The sequence below is a fragment of the Zeus faber genome (assembly GCF_960531495.2).
Source record: "Zeus faber genome assembly, chromosome: 4".
NCBI classification, from domain to species: Eukaryota; Metazoa; Chordata; class Actinopteri; order Zeiformes; family Zeidae; genus Zeus; species Zeus faber.
Window position 1 is genome coordinate 22,127,061 of NC_137191.1, and position 14,850 is coordinate 22,141,910.

Here is a 14,850-nt window from a genome sequence, read left to right on the forward strand (position 1 = left end):
CTGGCTTGCATATAATGTAGGCCCATGCTATGTGTCTACGCAAGTGTGCGGGTATGGACGGGGGAAAAATCCACAAGTGAAATTACTCCTTCACATTCCTCTCCTCTCATCTGTTTTCTTTCTACCCGCCCACCACCACCACCAGGCCTCAGAAGCTCCGCTGGTCCAGCTTCCAGAGCTCCCATCGGCCCAGCATGGCGTCGGCTCAGCTCCAGATTGGCTGCCAGTCTGTTCTGCAGATGAACCTCCTGCAGAAGTTGTCGCTGCTGCAGCTCACTGCCCTGCTGGAGAAGCACACGCCCACCAACAAGCACGGCTTCAGCTGGTGAGTCAGTCAACCGGGGATGGATGGAATAATACCTTTTCTACATTAGAATCACAGAACAACAGTTATATTTATTGGGCCAAAGGTGGATTGGTGCATTTATGTACAGATAATTAGCATAGCAATAGCAGTCTGAAAAATAAACTAATTGCAAAATATACAAAATAGCCAAATAATATTAAGAAAATTTTAAATATAGACACAAAAAGTCGCCAAATTGCCATATAATTAAAAAACGTCGCCAAATATAAAAAACAGCCTGATAAAATAAACAGCAATTGTATCCAATATCCAAAACTATACAGAATATACAAAAAGTGATTCTATGCACAGCATAAGTTAAGTTAAAAGGCAAAAGCTGAGGCTAAGTGGAACATCTACACTCAACAATTTCTGCACATTTTATCGTATTCCTGGAGGTGTCCATCAACTCCATTAACAACAAAAATACACTTTCCTCTGTTTTTCCTCCGTGCCACCACCCCTGCATTCCCTCCATCTGCACGCTGTTGTACGGCTGCAATCCAGAGGAGGGGTTGGGTTTCACATTCTTTTCCCAGGCTCGTAATTACCGGGCAGGGCAACGTACGTCCTCGTCGTTTTTCTTTTTTTTTTTTTTTACTTTCTACGAGGGCAATCAGAGGCACTTCACACGCACAAGCGTTGGGATGGAATGGGGAGCGAGAGGTTGGAAGCGATCTGCCCACACAACAATTATCCCCTGAACCCCCCGCCATCACCCATCTCTCCAAAGATTCTGCTCTTTAACTCCAATCTTAACCTTCAGCCCTCCCTGTCACCCAATACCTTCCCCCCTCCTCCACACATCCATACAGTATATCCTATTTCTCCCCTTTTCCCCCAGTTGTTTTTCTCTCATCCATCTCATAAAGGAGATAAGCGATTCTAAGTACCCCAAATATTGCGTACTACTCCAACGCCTTCCATTGACTCCATTGACTCCGTTGACTTAGTTTGGGTTTGAGTGGTTTTCTTTGTGTTTTTGCTTTGCGTCTGATGTAACTATCACGCAACCCTCCCAAAAATAAGCGCAAGGATAAAAATCGAACAAAAACAAGCATTATTTTCCCATGACACCCTCCCTGTTTTCCACCCTCCCAGATGCAGTTGTGACAGTCTTATGACAGGCTGAGGCTCAAAGCGGCTCCCTGAAAAGAAAGAGGCCACTTGTTAGCCGCGCATATTCTGAATTCCGGGGCTGGGATCATAATATGCTCTATGCTTTCCTTTTTTTGGTTTTTTTATTTTTTATTTGGTAGAGCTGTGGTTCTAGGAAACTTGACAAGGTCCCGCTTGTCTGCAGACAGGCCTTTTCCCCCCTTAAACCCCAATACGAATGGATACACACCCATAAAACTCATAAAACTGTGGCCAAGGACCGTCGTGGCCGTCCACTTTGCACGGATGTTCGCACCCAGGTACACAAACAAAGCACTCACGCACATACACAAGCAGGGGTTGTATTATTGGGGAAACACGGCACGGTGCTGATGTATAAAGCAGCGGGACCCTCCCCTTTCAACACCCACTAGTAAGTCCTAAACCTCCACCCCCTCGACCCCCCCATGCCTCCGCCAGCTCTATTGTCCTGTCCCCCCCCCCTTTGTCCACCCATCTCATAAAAGTGGAGACAAGCTTCTGCCGCCTCTGAAAGCCTCCTGCAGACACGCACACAAACACACGCACACACACACACAAACACACAAACACACAAACACACACACACACACACACACACACACACACACACACACACACACACACACACACACACACACACACACACACACACACACACACACACACACAGAAAAAACAGACGGTTTTAAAAACGCTACCGAGTTTCCCAGTCAAGGCAAGTCAAGCAGGTCACTATATTCCACATAGTTTTTATTAATAATAATATTAATAATAAATTAATTTAATAATAATCGATAAAGATAGATAGATGGACGGACCGACGGACCGACGGACGGACCGACGGACCGATGGACAGACAGGTAGACAGGTAGACAGGTAGACAGATAGATAGATAGATAGATAGATAGATAGATAGATAGATAGATAGATAGATAGATAGATAGATAGAGATGGACGATTGTGGTGTCAAAGTAGCTCACATCAAAATCAATAAACAATAATAAAGTAAAAAATAGTAATAAAGTAAGAGAATGAAATAGAATAAAATGGCAATACGTCAACAATAAGTCAAAAATGTACAAAAAAGAATAATATAAAAAATGGCAACATACAACAAACCTAAAAAATAACAATAAGATTTAATAAAAAATAACTCAAAAATAAACAATGAACTACAGTGGTATATGCTGTAGTTCATATACAGGACAACTTTAAATGGCCCGAAAATGTGACATTCCCGAGGTGTTGCAAGACAAACATACTTTGCACTCGCTGTTGCGTCATATTCTGCACGGTACATTAGTATGCTGTACACTAACCGTTAGCTTGGGTGTTGGTGTGTGTGTGTGTGTGTGTGTGTGTGTGTGTGTGTGCGTGCGTGCGTGCCTGCGTGCGTGCGTACGTGTGTGTGCGCATGCGTGTCTTTCTAGGGCCGTGCCCAAGTTTATGAAGCGGATCAAGGTGCGCGACTACAAAGACAAAAATGTGTTCGGCGTCCCGCTGCAAGTCAACGTGCAGCGCACCGGCCAGCCGCTCCCGCAGGGGATCCAGCAGGCCATGCGCTACCTCCGCAACCACTGCCTGGACCAGGTAGCGCTGCTGTGCACACACACACACACACACACACACACACACACACACACACACACACACACACACACACACACATATGCATGTATAATAGGGCAGTGTTTGCCAACCTTTTTTCTGCCACGGCAACCTCTATAATAATCACACGGCGCTATCCTATCAAGCACCAAAAAAACGTCACCAACATGTAAATGTGCTTTTATTATCACGGCCTACTAAAGGATAGGGATGCAAGACTCGCAAACACTTAATTTGTCACGAACACATCTTTTAAATGACTCGGGAGTCTGGAACCACTCCGGCAAGAGCGCTGAATCAAGCGGACAAAGCCTCGGAAAAAAATCTGACAGCTCTTTTTTTACCGAGTGACTCGCCAAAAAAACGAGTCGGATCTTTCAACACTGCGACTAGCCGTCCCTTTTCAGAGTGAAACCTGTTCCGATCGACACGGAGCTGCCGTTCCGTCTGCAACTGATGGATCGGTGCTGCCGTGCAATTTTGATCGTGCAACACAAGAGCTAATTCCCCATTCCTTATTTCTTCGGAAGCGGAATTTGAAAAATTTTCACGGCACACCTGGCGAGCTCTCACAGCACACTATTGTTCATGGCACAGTGGTTGGGAAATACTGTCACAGGGAGCACAAGAGCGTGCATGCCTTTTCAGAGCCTTCACAGCTCACGTCTTCCCACAGGAAGATGCTGCGATCAATCAAATCTTCACGCTGGAGTTTTTGGCTTTTTTTTCCACGTTCTATTACATAAGCTGTGGCGTCGGAAACAGCAGCTTGATTACGGGCACTCGGGCGCACACACACACACACACACACACACACACACACACACACACACACACACACATCCAGGAGCGGGTCAGAGTTTCCAACTTTTCAATCACTGGTGTCTAATGCTGTTTTTTTTTTGGTTGTTTTTTTTTTAACGCTGCGAGAAAGAGAGCACTAACGCCCAGAGGCTCCATCAACCTCCAATGAGAGCGGGACACAAGCAAATTTTGGGTCTTTGGGCGATAAAGTGACAATTTCTCACCAAGTAAATCACCGCTAAAGTGATTTTTTTTTTACGTTAATCCTGCTAAAAATCCCACACTAAGTCAGAACTAAAACCCCTCACATTTTCCTCCGAGTAGAGGAAAATGGGACTTCACCAAACAACATTTTTGTCTAAAGAGCTTTTTATCACAAATTTGCTTCATAGTGAAAACTTTTGCGGACTTGGTGATAGTTCCTGTTGGGGAACTGTATCAACCCCCTATATGCAAACTAGGGGTTTAGGATGATTTTTGACGATGGGAAGAAAAGAAAGACACCAATAAATCAAAGAAACTGAGAAAAAGACGGTGAAATAGAAATAAAATTGAGAGAGCGGGAGAATTGAGCAATGACCCTTCTCTGCCCAAAACTGCACAAAGATCCAGTGTTTGGAGGTGGTAAGGCTCATGGAAAGTCTTCTGGCCGGACAAACCAAAGATCACCCTCCTCACTACCCTTCCCCTCCCTCCCTCCCCTGGTGCTGTCACTCGGTACAGGCCATAAAAGGCCACCGGTTCAGTCCTCCACCACCAACCTTCAAGCAGAAATGAAGAATGGAGGAGCCGGGGGTCTCCATGGGATCGTCTTTTCTAAATATAGTCAACAGGATCTGTCGTGATGTAACCCCTGTTGACTTTAGGCTCTGGGGGGCTTTGTCAGATGGATTCAAGGAGAGATATTTGTTAAAAGCGATGTAGAAAATTACTTTTGGGGGGTTAAAGTCAAGTCAAGTCAAGTCACACTTTATTTATAAAGCGCATTTCATACCAGGGCAACAAGAAATACAAAAAGGAAGAGAGAACGTAGTTGTCAGCTGGTCATTGCAAGAGAATGCCACCGAAACAACAGCAACAACAAAAGCAGCAGCGACAACAACAGAGACAGCAAAAACAACAATGAAAGCAACTCCAACCACAGTAGCAACAACAGCAACAGCAGCAGCAACAGAAAACAACAACAGCAGCAGCAACAGCAGCAGCAACATCAACACCAGCAGCAACAACAGAAAAAACAACAGCAAAGCAACAGCAAAAACGGCAACAGCAACGCACACGCAAAGACGTCACCGGAACCAGAAGTGGCAGCTCAAAAGTGTGCTTTGAACAAAACCGCGAGATGGCCAACTTTTCGCTCGAGGCTCGACAGGGTTTCGGCAAGTTCCTGCTGTGGTCTTTGTCTCACCCCTGCGCTCTCTTTCGCTTCCTCCAGGTGGGTCTTTTCCGAAAGTCCGGGGTAAAGTCTCGCATCCAGGCCCTGCGGCAGATGAACGAGGCGTGCAGCACCTACGAGGGCCAGTCGGCGTACGACGTGGCCGACATGCTCAAGCAGTACTTCAGGGACCTGCCGGAGCCGCTGCTCACCAGCAAGCTGTCCGAGACCTTCCTCCAGATCTACCAGTGTAAGGCGGCGCTTCCCAAGCTTTTTTTTTTCTCCACAAACCGTAACACAAACCTACAGAGTCGTTGGCTCACAGACTGAAAATAATTACAGAGGACTAAATTAAAGTCCAAGGCAAAAAAACCATGGTATTATTGGGAATATTGAATGTGTTTCACATTCCACCAAAATAAATAATTTTGCCGGAATGAAATGAGGGAAAATTCCATTCACAAGTCCAAACGACTCTTCTGACTCTTATGTTAAACCACCTGAGTAAAAGGAAGCGAGAGTCAGAAAATCACGTGACTCTTTGCTCTTTACTGAGTGACTCGCCTTGAACCGAGTCCTCTAAATGCGTCCGACCTTCCATCGCTATTAATAGTTCTCACTTTTAGGGTGAAACCTGAGCTTGTTCTGATCCACACAGAGATGCTGTTCTGATGTAACTTGATGAATTTAATGAATGGAGTCCATCCTTGCAACTTTGATCTTGCAACGCATTTGGTAGTTACCGTAATTTATGTGTTTTAACTGGAATTTGAAAAATGTTTCGAGGCGCAGATGGCGAGATCTCACGGCACCGTGGTTGGTGGAAGGAACACACACACACACACACACACACACACACACACACAGTAAAATCCTTGTTTATGCATAAACACACCACGCTCATCATCATCCGTCTATGCCTTTTACCGCACACAATCCCAAAACACACCGCCCCCAAGATAATGGTATGAAGTAAACTGAAAGGAAGGGAACACACATGTGAGTAGTGTTTCCAGGCCGTAGAGATGCGGAATGAAGCGATTATGAAAGCGTTTCAGGGGAAACAAACAAGACGAGTGCAGGATACACTTGCAGGATGCACGGCTGCATCGGCGCAGGCTGCCACGGTCTCGCTTTCACGCTTCCTCATAGGAAACCGCCATTATTGATGATGACAATGAGGCAAATATATATAACAAGTTTAGGTTGGAAAATGACTTTTCTGTGATGCTGTGATTCTGTTGCTTTACGACAGCGCAGTCTCGAGGTGGTCGGCGGCATCGGTTTGGTCGAGGAAAATGAACCGCTGTCTAACCCAAAATGTTGTGTTCCCGCCTTTAATGCCAATTCATGGCGCAACCAAGCTCACCGTTAGCCCAGCCCAACTGAGCCCCCACCTCTCGCTCCTCTTCCTCCCCCAGACATGCCGAAGGAGCTGCGCTTGCAGGCGGTGCGCTCCGCAGTGCTGCTGCTTCCCGACGAGAACCGCGAGGCGCTGCGGACGCTGCTGTGCCTGCTGAGCGACGTGACGGCCAGCGTGGCCGAGAACCAGATGACGCCCACCAACCTGGCCGTCTGCCTGGCGCCCTCCCTCTTCCACCTGAACACCCTGCGCCGCAAGGAGAGCTCCTCGCCCCGGTGAGTCGGTGTGAGAGCAGTGAAAGGTTTGGCTCTCTTTGGCGACTCGGTTCATGCCGAGCGCCTCTGTGTTCGACTTTGCGGCTCTTTTCCGAGGGCTTACGGCGAGCGATGAATGGGAGTCGGAACAGTCGGTTATGCCCCGAGTCACGAATGGAATTCTAACTGGAATCAGATTTGATTTGGTCAAAATAATTAATTTTTAGTGATGAAAAGTTTGGCTCTTTTTTTGAGATTCGATTCATGACAAGCAGCTTGGTAAAAAGATTTGTTAGATTTTCGGACTCTCCGTTCGTTTGATTCAGTTGGGGGAGCGCGCGGTGAGTCAGTGAATCCCGATTCAGACTCGGTGGATGCCTGTGTGTCTGGCTGCAGTCACCGATTCGTGGATGAAACGAGCGACTCTTTTGCCAGAGACTCTTTTCAGCGACTCGTTCGCTACAAACTAATCGTTTGCGAGTCTTGCATCAACCTATACAAAGCGGGACTTACATAACTGGGAATATGCTGAATGTTTTCAAAACAGGAAAGGGTCAAACTAGAGAAAACAAAGGAACAGGATACTGAAGGTGGAGGAAAGAAGGGATGGAGGGACGAGAGGAGAAAAAGAGGAATGGAGCGACACTTGAGAGAAGGAATGTGGAGAGACAGAGGAAATGAAGAAGTTACATAAAACCCTCCACCTGGTTAAAATGCACATAGCAAAACCGTCTCCATCTGATTAGAGTCATGGGATGGAGAATAGTTGGACGTTTATTTCCTTGGTTTCTCTCTTTCTTTCTCTCTCTCTCTCTTTCTTTCTTTCTTTCCTTCTTTCTTTCTTTCGTACTAATTTTCCCTCTGCTCCCCTGGTGTCAGGGTGATGAACAGGAAGCAGACCCTGGGGAAGCCGGATCAGCGGGACCTGAATGAGAACCTGGCAGCCACACACGGCCTGGCCCACATGATCCAGGAGTGCAGGAAGCTCTTCCGGGTCAGTAGTGCTTGTGTGTGTGTATATGTGTGTGTCTGTGTGTGTGTGTGTGTGTGTGTGTGTGTGTGTGTGCCCGGTGTCCACAAGTCAGCGCTGAATGAGTGTTAATATGACAAAGTTTCTTGAGGACTTGAGATAGATGGATGGATGGATGGATGGATGGATATAGATGGATGGGTGGATGGATGGACAAAGATGGATGGATGGGGATAGATGGATGGATGGATTGATATAGATGGATAGATGGATGGACTGATGGATAGATGGATGGATGGATGGATGGATGCATGGGTGGATATAGATGGATGGATGGATGATGGATTTAGATGGATGGATGTAGATGGATGGGTGGATGGATATAGATGGATGGATATAGTTGGATGGATATGGATTGATGCATATGGATGGACGGATGGATGGATGGATATAGTTGGACGAATGTATATGTATGGATATATAGATGGATGGATATAGATGGATATACATTAGATGGATAGATAGATGGATGGATGGATGGATGGATGGATGGATGGATGGATGGATGGATGGATGGATGAATGGATGGATGGATGGGTGGGTGGATGGATATGTGGATGGGTGGATGGGTGGATGGGTGGATGGGTAGATAGATAGCCATTTCAACCATTTGTCCATGAGCAGAATGTCAATTATAAAGGGCAAAAGGGCACCGGGCCATCATTGAATTTTTCCCGCAGTGTTTCCTGATCCACAACAAGCAAATTGAATTACCTCGTCTTAATTGTTTTCTCTTTTATCAAATTTCCTACTCAGCATGTGAGCGTGCATGGATGTAGCGCTCCAATTTGAGAGAGACAGAGAAGGAGATGATGAGTCACGGTGAAAGATTACAAATGGGATGCATGTGTTTCCATTTTCAGACCGTCCTCGAACATCGGTCCGAAACTCATTCTAGATTCCCGTCGATCAGTAGATGATGAATCTAATCGGGGAAAGGAACCCACTCATTTCTCTGGTGGCGATATGGTCTATGTAAGGGATAATGTACAGTCAGATGTTATTGCTAAAATAATCCCCTGACAGGGTGATCGGGTCTTGGGTGTTTTTTTTGTGATGATGACCGGCTGTCTGCACGTTATCCTGCTTAATACACAGCTACTTACAGTACTAAATGAAATAACGCATTGAGACACAATCTTCTGCTACCTACTCACTGTTATTAGTGTTGAATTGGTCATATTAAAACATCGGCGGTCAGTCGTTTCTATATAATGAACGCTCGCGGCTACCGACCAATCAGAATCAAGTATTTCCTTTGAACCCCACCTTAATTAACCCTCTACCCGCACTTAGATCCCGGAGGAGATGAGCCGCTGCAGGAACTCCTACATGGAGCAGGCCCTGCTGCCGAGGAAGCTGGAGGATCTGGGCGGAGGAGAGGAGTCCTACAGGGTCTTCCTCCAGGACGGCCTGGATGCCCTGCTCAAGGACGCCAAGGACAAGTTCAGGGGCTACGACAGCTTCTCCACCCCGGAGCCGGCGGAGCTGGCCTACAAGAAGGTGAGACGGCCAGTCCTGTCATTCATTCATTTTTGGGATATTCCATGACTGCTGGATGATATATTTAAGTCTTAAGGGTTGTTTTTTTGGGGGGTGCGGAGTGCTATGCAATGTATTTGAGATATGTGGGGTTTTTTTTATTATTTGTTTTTTTTTATTTTATATGTTATTGTTTTTCCATGAGTACTATATAATATATACTTGTATATATTTTTATGTATTTTATATATTTTTATTCTTCTTTTTTATTTTTTCATTTAAATTTTAAGCTACTCCGTGAGTGCTATACAGGAAAATACAAATGGCTTGTTTCACTGTGCGTATTAAATTACCTTGCTACTGTAGCCTGCAATCCGTATAAAAACACTATATTTTTTTTGCCAGAATCCTGAGGGAATTATTTCTGTGACGGGGAGTTAAATAATCCATAAAAAAAAACAAAAAAAACACGACTTTTTCTCTCATCCAACTCTTTTACTCCAGCCTGGTATTAGAGGCGTGGTTATGGAAGCGATAACCCAGCCAAGGTCGGGCTGTTATCCCTGTATATCAGCGCTCCCTCTCGTCTCACGTTGATTAATAACCAAACAGTGGGTTAACCAACAGACGACAAAGGCACCGCGCCTTCCTCTTTTTTCCCCTCTCCTCCATTCGTCCTTTTCCCCTCTCTCCATTCCCTTTCTCGCTCTCCATTTCCTCTCTCACTCCCCGTCCCCCCTCTCTCTCTCTCTCTCTCTCTCTCTCTCTCTCGCTCTCTGTTCCCTCTCTCGCTCTCCGTTCCCTCTCTCTCTCCATTCCCTCTCTCTCTCTCCATTCCCTCTCTCTCTCTCTCTCTCTCTCTCTGTTCCTTCTCTCGCCCTCCATTCCCTCTCTCTCTCCCTCTCTGTTCTCTCTCTCTCCCTCTGTTCTCTCTCTCTCTCCGTTCCCTGGATGTGTCATGGAAAAGCAGCGTTTCCTGTATAGAAACACGTCCGTGTGAACTGAGCTGTTTCCCATCCTCTGCCCCCCACCCCCACCCCTACGGCCCCCCATCCCTGGCCTACATCCCATAATGACATAAGCCTGTCAAAGAAACTACTATCCTCCCTATCTTTCTCGCTGTCCCTCCCTCCCTCTCTCTCTCTGTTCCAAACATGCGATCCTTCCCAACCAAAGCCGTTTCCTGTGTTAGAATGGTCAGGGCCCCTACAGGGTCCTTCCCACTGGGGTCCATGCTCATCAGGCCCACCGTGGGCTGTGCTTTTCACAGACAGACAGAGTGGGAGTGGGAGGTTTGGAAGATACAGGACCCGTAAAAAATACCGTTAACACGTTTTGCAGAAGCTCACAATACTAGGGAAATGGTATAATAGTTGTTGGTCAATGGATAGTAAATAACATAATAATAATGATGATAATAATAATAATAATAATAATAATAATAATAATAATAATAATAATAATAATAACTGATTAATCCTCTGATATGTTTAGTTATTAACATTTTATTTAATATATTTGCTTTATTTTTTACTTTCGATTATTTTAAAATTGTGGTTATAAAAGTAGGAATTGAAATATTCAAATAGACTTTTATTTCAATGCTAATTCTAATTCTAATTCTAATTCTTTATCTCTAATTGTATTTTGTAAATAAATACTTAAATGTATTTAAATAAAAAAAATTTTTTTGAAAATTTAAATAACAATAATAATGATCGTAGTCCACGTCAGAAGGTATACTTAATTTCATGACATTTTATACATAATTGCAACGTAAATCTTTTGTATCTAAATCACATCGGAAGGCGAGATGGGACTCAGTCAGACAGTAAAATAAAGGTAAATTTCTTCTACTAACGTCTCATATTCCCCCCTCCATGTCCCCAGGTCCACGATGGCTCCCCGCTGAGGCTGTGGAAGGCGTCCGTGGAGGTGCCCGCCTCGCCCGAGGAGGTCCTGAGGCGGGTGCTGCGGGAGCAGGGTCGCTGGGACGAGGACCTGCTGGAGAGTCGGGTGGTGGAGGCCCTGGACGCCCGGACCGAGGTCTACCAGTACGTCAGGACCAGCATGGCCCCCCACCCTACCAGGGACCACCTGGTGCTCAGGTAAGGACCAACGAGAGTCTGACTATGAAGGAAATTAGGCTGGCCGAGTCGGTTTTTTTTACCTTACATTTTTTATTTAAAATAAATAAATAAATAAAATCTGTACTCCCGCTCTGTGTTTCAGGACATGGGTGACGGACCTCCCGAAGGGGGCATGTGCTCTGGTCAGTACCTCTGTCGACCACCAGGGGGCGCCAGTGCTTGGCGTGCGCGTCAACGTCCTCACGTCGCGCTACTTCATCGAACCATGTGGAGCCAACAAGTCCCGCCTCACGCACATCTCACGCGCTGACTGCAGGTGAGATAAGACAAGATAAGACAAGATAAGATATGTCAAAGACAAGATAATAAAAGAAAAGATGAGACAAGATAAGATAAGATAAGATACATTAAAGACAAGATAAGATACATCAAAGACAAGATAATATAAGACAAGATAAGACAAGATAAGACAAGATAAGACAACATACGATAAGATAAGACAAGATAAGACAAGATAAGACAACATACGATAAGATAAGACAAGATAATTTAAGACAAGATAAGATAAGATAATATAAGATAATATAAGACAAGACAAGATAAGATAAGATAATATAAGATAATATAAGACAAGATAAGATAAGAAAAGATACATTAAATATAATACAAGATGCGTCAAAGACAAGATAATATAAGTTAAGATAAGATACGTCTAAGATAAGATAAGTTGTTTCAGGTGTTACAGCAACAACATTATAAAAATAACATCTGTACCGTCTAAAAAAAGGAAAAATAAAAACATGTAATATAACATTAAAAATAACACAAACAATAAATAATAGAATAAATTTAAATGAAGATATGTTTTGTTATGAAATAATTATGAATAAAGTAATAATAACACTAAAATGAGTGATTATAATATTAATGAACAAGGATTATGTCTTTGTTTCTCAGAGATTTACTCTGGATTTACTGGAAAGTAATGGATGGGAAATAACTAAATTGCTCAACTTTCCCCCTCTCTCTCTCGCTCTCTCTCTCTCTCTCTCTCTCTCTCTCTCTCTCTCTCTCTCTCTCTCTCTCTCTCTCTCTCTCTCTCTCTCTCTCTCTCTCTCTCTCTCTCTCTCTCTCTCTCTCTCTCTCTCTCTCTCTCTCTCTCTCTCTCTCTCTCTCCTCCAGGGGTCGTTTTCCGGAGTGGTACAACAAGCTGTACGGACACTTGTGCGCCTCCGAGGTGGTGCGGATACGGGACTCCTTCACTGTGCCCATGGACAAGTAGGAGGACGGGTGCCAAATAAAAAAAATGAAAATGAGTCGTAGAGACCAATTTAAGCTCTGGACTGATGGAGAACTCAATCAAGGACTGGACTTTGGTCTTGAGGGACTTGTTTGTACCGGTTTTGTCATAAATTACGTATTGTGGGAAACACATATATACATAGAATGTGTGTATATATATATATATATATATATATATATATATATATATATATATATATATATATATATATATATATATATATATATATTCAGTATGTATCTGGGCCAAAGGATATGACATCACTGAAACGAGACGTGCGGGTTTAAACCATATCCAAAGGTTGCTATTTGCTTCTGAGAAGCAAGGGGATTTCATTTGGGAATATGTGTGTGTGAGAGTGTGTTCACGATAAATAGCATATATATATATATATATATATATATATATATATGAATATAAATATATGTATTATATATTCATTGCACTGGTTTGGTTTCCAGTCGCAGTACTTTATTCTGAAATAACGTCCTGTGTGTCTCGTCTGGTCTCGTCTTGTGTTACATAACCCCCCCTTATTCTATAAAGGAAAAGCATAGATCATAGCAGGAATCATTTGTTGGGACTGTTCAATATCATCAATTGATTGATTGATGATTTTGTGGGTTTGGAAGTGCTGAGAATGTGTGTTATGGAATGGCAGCAGTATAGTATACTCTGTGTTGGTGGCTGGTTCCACCAGTAGGACGTGATGTAACAGCAGGAAAACAAAGGACTCCAGTCCGCCCCCCCCGTAAAGACCTTTCTACCCAAAATTCACCTTTCATCACTTTTTGTTACTGAGCTACAGAAAAAACTATTGGTTGTATCACAGATGGGCTTCACAGCAGAAAATGCATATTCCATTCATAAAAGTGTAAGAAAACATAAAAAAATTGAGGGCTTGGCATATATATACAGGTAGTATAGTATAGTACATTTATAGTACAGTTATATGCTTCCCTCATATACATTATTTGAAAGCTCAATGAGCTTTCAAATAATGATAGTTAGTGATATGATAGTAAGTGCTGATAGTTGGTGATTATAAGATAGTTGTGATGGGCCAAACTTTGGGAATTATCTAAAATAACTTAAAAAAAAACACACACAGCTTTACATGGCTGTTGAGATGCACAAATCAAAGCGTATATATATATCTCCGGAAAGTCGTGGTATATACACAAAATACGCGTTAATAACAAAGGTTTATATTTTCCATTGTTTTCATTGTTTTATATGTCAAAATGAGAGGACGGTCCTTTTATAAAGGTGGTGGATTTTACAGGTTTTACTGTAAAGAACAGGCAATGAGGGCACACGGAATGTTGTTGGGTTTTAAAAAGGAAGGAACGTTAATTATGCTTTTTTGTCAGTGTTTTAAAATGAAGTAAGAAATGTCTAAGTCTTCATAACAATGTCGATATCGTCACTGAAACTCGTATCGCGATTCTGAGGCCTCACATTTTTTCCAGTTTTTGTTTTTACTTCCAAGTATGTGTGATTTAATTCACTAAAGCCATCGTTCATATCATAAAATGTACATTAATAAAACTGTATCGCTACCAAAAATTAAGAGTAACGCATGACAATGACAAGTTAATTTAAAAAAAACAAATATATTTATACCTCAGATATATGTTTGTTTGTATCATACCATCTTATTGTATTGTAAATGTTAAGCTTTATGTTCCCAGAAAATGAACAAATGTTTTATCTTTTTTATTAATATTATTTCTGTACAGGTTAATCACAGTGCACTATTAAATGTATTAAAACATCTTCTCTGTGTGTCTCTTCTCTATTTGTACACTACTTGGGTATTTTTCTATACTTACTTTATCATATTGAGTATTAAATACATGTATAAACTCCGATTAGCCATAACATTAAAACCACCTGGTGCCACCAAAACAAAGCTCTGACCCGTGGAGGCATGGACTCCACAAGGCCTCTGAAGGTGTCCTGTGGTATCTGGCACCAAGACGTTAGCAGCAGATCCTTTAAGTCCTGTAAGTTGTGAGGTGGGTCCCCCATGGATCAGGCTTGTTCTTCCAG

General features: G+C 43.3%; 1 protein-coding gene across 2 annotated transcripts in view; it reads left to right on the top strand.

Moving 5' to 3' along the window:
* dlc1 (DLC1 Rho GTPase activating protein) overlaps positions 1 to 12,939 on the top strand; it is a 91,992-nt gene extending 79,053 nt beyond the window's left edge. For both annotated transcript variants that reach the window (XM_079998847.1, XM_079998848.1), the window contains 9 exons: positions 146 to 325; positions 2,917 to 3,076; positions 5,334 to 5,523; positions 6,695 to 6,911; positions 7,770 to 7,884; positions 9,217 to 9,423; positions 11,293 to 11,510; positions 11,635 to 11,808; positions 12,675 to 12,939. In XM_079998847.1, the coding sequence (XP_079854973.1) occupies positions 146 to 325; positions 2,917 to 3,076; positions 5,334 to 5,523; positions 6,695 to 6,911; positions 7,770 to 7,884; positions 9,217 to 9,423; positions 11,293 to 11,510; positions 11,635 to 11,808; positions 12,675 to 12,774 (1,561 nt within the window). In that variant the 3' untranslated portion in view covers positions 12,775 to 12,939. The remainder of the gene's footprint in view (positions 1 to 145; positions 326 to 2,916; positions 3,077 to 5,333; positions 5,524 to 6,694; positions 6,912 to 7,769; positions 7,885 to 9,216; positions 9,424 to 11,292; positions 11,511 to 11,634; positions 11,809 to 12,674) is intronic.
* The last annotated feature ends 1,911 nt before the right edge of the window (positions 12,940 to 14,850 follow it).